Below are 8702 nucleotides of genomic sequence, written 5' to 3'. Positions count from 1 at the left end.
CATCTATTTGGAGGAGTTATTACTATCTGATAATAATATTTCTGGTCAAATACCAGAAAATATTGGCAATCTTATGCATCAATGAATAACTTGATGGGGCAAGTACCATTGAGTTTGGGTGATTATGCAACTTTGAGACTCGATTTGTCTTTGAATAATATTGGTGGAGAACTAACAAATCTCCTTGAGCATTAATGGCAATAAGTTGAGTGAGTCAATCCCTTCCGGTCTCGAGCAACTAGACCCATTAAAATACTTGGAGCTAGTAAATGGAATCAAACTTCACTTCTAATAAAAATAAATATAATTGACAATTTATTAATAATCAAGCTTCCTAACAAGATCGACTAAAATTCGAAATCAATAAGCTAAAACCTAATGCATCAACGACTCATTATGCCTTCGTTTTGCAAGCCAACCGTAGAGAAACCGGTGGATCCGAGAATTTTCCATCCACAATTTGTTGAAAGATCCATTTGTTGGCGGCGTCAGTGTAGTGAACTCCATCCCAAATGATCCTCTTCGATGGATTTTGGCATGCCTTCCCAACAATCACCTCTTTTCCATTTCTTGTCACTGTCGATCCGCATCCTATATTCATATTGTAGTTGTACTTTCCTCCATGCCCACAACATGCTACAAGTGGCAACTCAAATCCTAAAAAAAAATCATATTTATAAGAATTTAAAAGTTAAAAGTTAAGGTTTAATTGTAATTCTTACGAACCATGCTGGTGCGGATGGCTTAGGAGCTCGCGCTTGACTGAGAAAATATCCACGTAGGTGAAGACACCGAGTGGGAGATCCTTTCTCAGTCGACTCAAAGTCTGATTTAGCTTTTGGTTGAACAGCTGGGCTACGTAGTTGAAGGGAGCCCCACAGCCAAAACGGTCCACCTCTGGCGCTTTAAGGGTGAGTCGGTCTAAAACATAAGGGAGGCAGCCAAAAGGCCCAGTGTTATGAATCCAAAAGTACCTCCCTCCCTCCGAATAAATACTCTGCAAACACCCAAACAAAAATAGACAAAACAAAACACTCCCTAGCATTAACATTGATATCTCAAAAATGAACAAACTACAAAAGATTAAGAAATTAAATCCACCTGAATGGCGAGAACAAACTTATTCAAGATATCAGGAATGGCTGATTTGACTTCGTCGGTGGTCCAGTTTCTAAAATAACTCTCCGTGAGGTCGTTCTGGCCAATGTCGATCGTGTATAGGGCTTGAGAGAAGTACTCTTCCTTCGGCAGTTGATCCTTGAACAATCCTACACACAAACGATAATTTAATTTCTATATTATGAATTCATATATTAGCTAGTAGATTTTACATCTGCAATGCAAGAGAAGCCATCAATTTCATTAAAAAAAAAGTTAAGTACAATATATGAATTGTATTATGAAGTGAATAAGTGATTAAGTTATATTATAACGAATAAATAAAGAGTTTTTAGTATTATTGTGTACCTTGCTGTATGAGTGCTTTTTAGTATTATTGTGTACCTTGTTGTATGAGTGCTTGGGAGCGAGACTTGAACTGGGAGAACTCCCAAGTCTGGACATCCATGGATATGGGGCTGAAGCCAGATTGACTTAGTGTGGCATAAGGTTGCCTGATCGTTGACCCGGCCGTGGCAAAGTTTGCACCGTGAGAGAAGTTGGTGCCAATAGAGTTGAGATAAGCGCTGAGGAACGGGAGGCCCAAGCTACTTGCTGCAATAATATTATGGTTTTACAAGTGAGATGATGGAAGACTATCAATTGCCATAATTGAGATTGAAATAATGAACGAATATACCTATGAAGTCGACAATGAGACGGCCGTCAGAGTACCGACCGACCGGCTTGCCAAAAAAGGACTCGCCGTAGGGTGGTGGGGCTGCCCCGAAGGCGGCTGATAGCCCTCCAGTGTCAGAGTTGGAGTCGCCGAAGTTAAAAATGGCTGGGAAGTGACAAGAATCAGAGGAGGCGGCTACAGTGAGAAAGGCTTGGACAAGAAGGAGCCATTGGAGGCAGCTAGAAGCCATGGAGAAGGAGAAGAAAATTGAGTTAATTGGAATAGAATTCGTGTGGTATAAATAGAGGGAAAGGCAGCATACAACGTATATATAGATAAATGTACCATTGACTTTTTCATAATTTTATCTTTGGAAATAGCTTATAGATTATCTTTTTGCTAATGCTTTTATCTTATGTAAATCATTATCATAAATTTCTTATCTTTAGTTAGACAATTAAAGATAAAGATAGATTATTTTTATTAGATAAGATTATTAATAGATGGCTTCGTCTTTAATATTTTTTATTCTTAATTTTTTATTACATATCCATGAATCATTCTATTTTTTTCCTTTAATTATTTATTTACTTATTTGCATTATTCATTTATAAGGATAAGCAATCGTTTAAAAATCAAACTAAAGAAATCAAAAATAATTAAATCGAATTGTGTTAGAAAAACCAAATTGACTGAACTTTCTCATCAAAATCAAATAAACCAAACAGAATAAAATCGATTAATTCGGTTGATTAACACCATCAATTGGTTAATATTAAGTATATGAATTGAGCTGGGTAGTTATTGTCTTAGATACATTAAGCAGTAAGCTGATGATATTTCAATTTAAATTGAACCAAATAAATATTTAAAAAATATTTTTAAAAAGTCCAGTGGGTCAATACCTTTCAGTCTTGGGCATATCTCTACTGCAATTCTTGTATAGCTCATGGAATTTATTACAGGGCATCATGACTGACGCCCACTTCTCAAGCTCACTGACTTAAGTGATTTGGATACATCTTATAACTCCTTAAATTTGATTTTATCATACGATTGGCTTCCTCCTTTGCATGCTGAGATGATCCTTTTGTCATTTGGGAACTAAATCATTCTTGGATTTAAACACAAACAACTTTGAGAGACTTATCTTTCTCTGAAGTTGGACTTTATGGAAATATTCCAAGTTGGTGCTTGGATTTCATTTTCAATAATTCACAATTTCAACTTCACATAAGCTCAAATAATTTGAATGGTCAGTTACTGATACGGTGATGAGGGGACAACTAAAGATAGCTAAGAACAGCTGACGTAGAGGTTAAGGTCAAAATAGTCAAAAGATCCAGATGACAGATCGAGTTTAGTCAGCCGAGCAAGCCTATGAGGTCGAGCGGACACAGTTGTCCGGATGGCCATCTTCTGAGGAGCTTGCACTGAGGATTAGAGACAAAAGCAAAGAGCTCAGAGTACCATCCCAGGTCCTGTCCGATTAGACATCATGACCAATCAGACGAGAAGCAGCTCTCCGACAGTCATACGGCCAAGTGAGGGAGAGCAACTCCGGTCAGGAGGACCTAACGGAGGTGCCCCAGCCAAGCGGACGTCAATCGATCTACAGTGGGACCCATCTACGTATCTCAATACATTCTTGTAGGAGTTTGTGCCGCTGACATTAGAACATGTCTAGTAGGCAAATCGTACTTTGAAAGATTTCAGCTATCACATTAGATATTTACATATCCGCTTAAAGACAGGTATCAGAAATACTTTTTGACTTTTCTTTTCTAGGATGCTTTGGGAAGCATGCACATACTTGGAGATGCGTGCATAGTCACTACAATTACACTATAAAAGGAGGAATTTCATTCACCAGCGGAGGTATGTGCAACTTTTCTATTCTACATGCTCTTAGCTACATCATTTTCACTATTCTTTGGATCGATAGCTGACTTGAGCGTCAGAGGACCAATGCCAGGAACTCCTTCCCGACCCGACATTGACGTTCTTACTTGTGCAGGACAGTGAGGAGTCTTCGCTTAGTCAACAGTATAGTCATATCCCCAGCCAACCGTCTTCTCCGCTTCTGGATAGGATCATATTGGCACCGTCTATGGGAACTCTACCTGAATCTGGAACGTGAAGATAGAGAACGCTGGATGATTTACCACAGTAACACTAACACAAAAAGACTTGGAGATGCTAATACAAACCCGGCCTGTGAAGATGGTGGAGTAACAACAAATAGCAGTCGACTGCAAAGCAACCGACCCTGTAGCGTCGATGATTGGACAACAAGTTGATCCCAAAGCCGCGGAAAACCTCGTTATTGGCAAGACAAACAACGGGGCGGCCGACGCCTCACGAGAATCACCAAACACACCCATCTCCTACCATCACTCATTATTCCACATACCCTCGGAAGAGGGTGTGCTCGTCCTGGAAGAGTGAAAAGACAAAGCGCCTAGACTGGATGATTCTCCTGAGTGGATCAACAGATAGTTCTCCCAAGAAATTCTAGATGATCAACTGCCTCTTCATTACAGGCCTTTGACAATCGAAGAGTACACAGGGGCGACAGACCCGGAAGATTATCTCATCAAATTTGATAACATGGTCACTCTCCATCATTACACCAAGGGAGTAAAGTGTTGGGTATTCCTCACCACACTCTTCGGATCGACGTAGAGGTGGTTTAGGCGATTGTCGATCAGGTCCATAAGCAACTTTAAGGACTTCCGAACGACATTCCTCCAACACTTTGCAAGCAAACACCGCTATCAGAAGACGAATGTTAATCTGTTCACAGTCAAACAAAGGCCCAAGGAAGCATTGCGAGCCTATATTATGAGGTTTAATCAAGTGGCCATGGAGGTCCCTTCGGCCACTCCGGAAATCTTGGTAAGCTCCTTTACCCAAGGACTGACGGAGGGCGAGTTCTTTCGCCCGCTCACCCATAGGTCCTCTAGAAACTTCGACTATATACTCGGGCAGTCCATTGAGTACATCGACATCGAGGAGGCCCAAGTAGCTAGGAAGAAGGAAGTGATTCCTGAGCTAGCGAATGTCTTGGAGCGTTGAGTGGCCCATGCACACCAACCACCGAAGGGGCCTTAAGATGGACAAGCACAGCAACACCATGAGGCCCGCACACATGCCATCCAACATGTGGAGGCCGATCAACCCAAGCATACAGAGCCCCGACCATGAACCCCGCTCTTCTGCTCGTATCAGTGTTCGGCCACCCATAATACTAGAGACTACTATCAGTTCAAACCGAAGCCAGGTAGACCAATATCTCTAAGATTTTACCGCAGATCCCCATCTCCCGATCACACCATTCCAGCCGATTGGGGGGAAATTATGGGTGTATTCGAGCCGAGCCGAGCCGAACTCTTGGATGTTTAAGTTTGACTAGTTTATAATCGAGCCGAGCTCGAGCTTTATTTAACGAATATATTCATGGCTCACGAGCTTATTCGAGCTTTTATTGAGCCTAAACGAGCTTAATAAATATAAATTATAAATTTAAATATTTATTAAAAACTAAATTATATATTTTTAAAAAATTATAATATTCTTGTTAAAATTTATAATTTTATTTTAATAAATAAATTTAATATATTTGTCTATGTTTTTCATAAGTAGAGTGTAAAATCTATAAATTCAATATCAAAACTATTATTTTTTTTATTTAAAAGTTGATTTATGAGCTTAACGAACATGTTCACGAGCTAATGAGCCGAATATTGTGAAGCTTGAGCTTAGTTTGTTTATTTTAACATGCCTCATTAAACGTGCTCAAACGAGCTTTTATCGAATCGAGCTTCGAATAGCTCATGAACGGCTTGACTCATTTACACCCCTAGGGGACATCATGAGGAAGATAAGACGGCAAGGGAATTGTAAGTACCCTGTGGTAGTTTTGATGTGATCAACCAAGTCAAGTTAGGTCCTATTGTGGTATAACCCTTGTGTCTAAGTGTGCAGGAACTTAAGAGCATAGGAAGTCAAGCGAAAAACATAGATAGCGAGAAAAACGGCACAGGAGAGAGTCGACGGGCTCAATGCGTCCGAAGGATGAGGCGCTACGGAAGAGTACGCCGACGGACGAGAAGGAGGCGCGCAGCATTTCCAAGGGATGAGAATCCGGAGCAGAAGGTTGCTCATGAAGGCCAGAAAATAGGTTCGAGTGAGCCCTATTCCATATGGCCGAAATCACCCAAGCAAGCGGAGCTGGAGCGGAAGACTCGGAACCAAGCGTCTTGGACCAAAAATGTCAACTGGAGTTGACTTCTTAGTTCGGGCGCTAGGACCACCGGGGGCAGCCAGGGTGCCCCCGGTACTCGCCCTGGCCGAGCCCTAGTTTAGCCTAGTCCAGACGCCTGAAGTTGGTCCAAGCTCCCGGACCAGAAAATCTATTGACATGCTGGTTGTAGTGATTCGTTGCGACGTGAATAAAACTTTATCCACATCCAGACGCCTGGAACCCTTCCAATCGCCCTGATTAGGGCCATAGATACAACCATGATCTCAGTAGCTAAATATAACACTAGCAAACGATTCTCTTTATGTTTAGCTTTGTAATTTAGTGCTTTAATTGTTGTAAGAGACTTCTCCAACTGAAGAAGATTTTTAGTGAGCTTTAATTTCCTTGGATTAATAATCTGATTGCAAACCAGGTAACTCTTTATATGTCTCTTCCTTTTAATAACTTCTTAATTATTTTATGCAAATATTTATTTTAATCAAGCTATAAGATCGAGATAGGTTTTTTTGTTTGTTTTAATTGTGCAGGCAATTCATTCCCCTTTTGTCGACCGTCAAAAGATCAACAAGTGGTATCAGAGTCCAACCACTTCAGAAGGATCAATCGCTGATCGAAGTATAAGAAATAGCCGGAGCTAATATCTATCTACTAATATTTGAGAGGAAGTTCTTATTTTGAAAATGAAAAATAGAAGTATTTTCCGAAGATATAATATTTTTTATGAAATTTAATTTTGATGTCCAAAAGTGAAATGGAAAAGAATTCGAGCTTTTGACTTTAAAAAAAATGGGTAAACTATAAGAGTATTTAAATAACATTTGTAAAAATACAAAAGACAAGATATTAATAATGGAACTACAAGAGACATCGGTCAATGAATGTATAAGTAAAATAATATTGTAATATGTTCATCTCTCTGTATGTATAAACATATAGTTAAAATGAAAAAGAATAGAGTATCACACAGTTAAAGATACGGTATCATTCTTCACTCTTTAAGTTCTTAATAATTTATGTTTTTGTTAGTCGTTTTCATTTTCAGAAAAAGGTGAAAAATTTTATAAATGAAATTTCAACTAAAGATAAGTTTGTGATAATTTATAAAATTTTATTGATTGAGCTAAACTGTATTTTATTCGTAGAGGATTATATTTTGAAAGAAATATAATTAGTTGAAAGAAAAATTACTACTGATTGGTTCTCTATTACTACTGATTGGTTGTAGGCACGTTGGAATTATGGTGCCACAAGACTTGGACTAAACAAAGCATTAATCAAAGGAGATTTTTATTAGATATAATTATTTTATTAGATGATTTATTTGTAAGTTGTATATGAATACGATCTAAATTTTTTAAAATGATCTAATTTAAATTTATTGGATTCGATTATTGGATGTAGACCTTGTATGTATAGAACCTTTAGTCTCACATCTATTATCATTTATATGCTGATAATAGATGCTCAGTATATATATGGACTTATAGTCTCATATCTATTATCATTTATGGACTGATAATGTCCACTATATATAATGTTGGCCCCAAGGGCTTAGGATAATAATCTTAACATAGTTTATTGTTCCTCATTGACAAGAAGTTTTGCGACGCCTAAAAACAAGTATATCAATATGGCTTTTCAATCAGGTTCCTTGTCCATTATGTTTATGTATTTATTTTCCTTATGATATATTTAATTGATGAAATGAAGATCAATGCTCATATGTTCTTGTATTTTCTATATGTGAATTTTTATACGATTCTTAGAATCCATGCAGCTAGGTTTTACAAGAACTATCAATTGGTATCAGAGGCACGACTTTATTTCATTGATTTCATAATTTAAAATTTAATTTTTTATCGATCTTTTGGCTTTTATGCTAGATTAAATTTTATTTGTATAAATACTATTTGATCGTCGAAATCTTTTATATAAAAAATCTAAGAAAGACTTGAGTTTTCGTGTAGTGATGGTTTAATTAATTGATATGTTCGATCAATTGATTATTAATTAATTATCAAATCTGAAACATCGAATCAAATTCATTGGTAATTGATTAAATTTATTTTTAATCGATTATAATTTTTTCTTAATCGATTGAATGTTATTTTTAATCGCTGAATTTAATGATGGCATGATTTCATAAAATAATATTACTGTTACATAAAAAAAATATTGTTTAAACCTGATGAAATGTTTCAAAAAAAAAAATGGTACCAATGTTTAAAAAACCATTAGTTTTTTTTTAATGTTCACGTTGAAAGAGTATTAAAAGTTTCTTTTATTTAAAAGTGTTCATGCAGAGGTTAAATAGAATTAATTAATATTATTTAATTAAAGAATTTAAAGGAAGATTTAGCTTCTTAATAAAAGATTATGTGTATAATTATATATAGTAGACTTTCAAATTGATTGGGATAATCGATTGAATTATACCAATTGATTACTATAAGATATCAATTGATTAATAAGTCTAATTTTATATTGTTAAGGTTGATTAATTAATTTCTGTTCGAATAAAGTTCTTAGGATTTTCTTGAGTCTATCCATACAACATGTTACTAAGTTGAACTGATGTGTCGGCCCAAAGGAATGCACCTTAGGTAGGTTTAGTGCATTTTGTGTTGGTAGACGTATATCTATGCTAAAAGTAATCGG

General features: G+C 37.0%; 1 protein-coding gene across 1 annotated transcript; it reads right to left on the bottom strand.

Moving 5' to 3' along the window:
• Positions 1–394: 394 nt before the first annotated feature.
• LOC121978484 (GDSL esterase/lipase ACHE-like) lies at positions 395–2027 on the bottom strand. The gene is made up of 5 exons (XM_042530826.1): positions 1799–2027; positions 1504–1713; positions 1102–1268; positions 727–997; positions 395–657 (listed from the first exon to the last, which is right to left on the bottom strand). The coding sequence occupies exons 1-5, from the start codon at positions 2025–2027 to the stop codon at positions 395–397; spliced, it is 1140 nt and encodes a 379-aa protein (XP_042386760.1).
• Positions 2028–8702: the final 6675 nt, after the last annotated feature.

The sequence above is a fragment of the Zingiber officinale genome, chromosome 4B (genome assembly GCF_018446385.1).
Source record: "Zingiber officinale cultivar Zhangliang chromosome 4B, Zo_v1.1, whole genome shotgun sequence".
In the NCBI taxonomy this organism is placed as follows: domain Eukaryota; kingdom Viridiplantae; phylum Streptophyta; class Magnoliopsida; order Zingiberales; family Zingiberaceae; genus Zingiber; species Zingiber officinale.
Note: the sequence above shows the minus strand (reverse complement) of the source record. Positions and strands in the feature narration are given on the sequence as shown.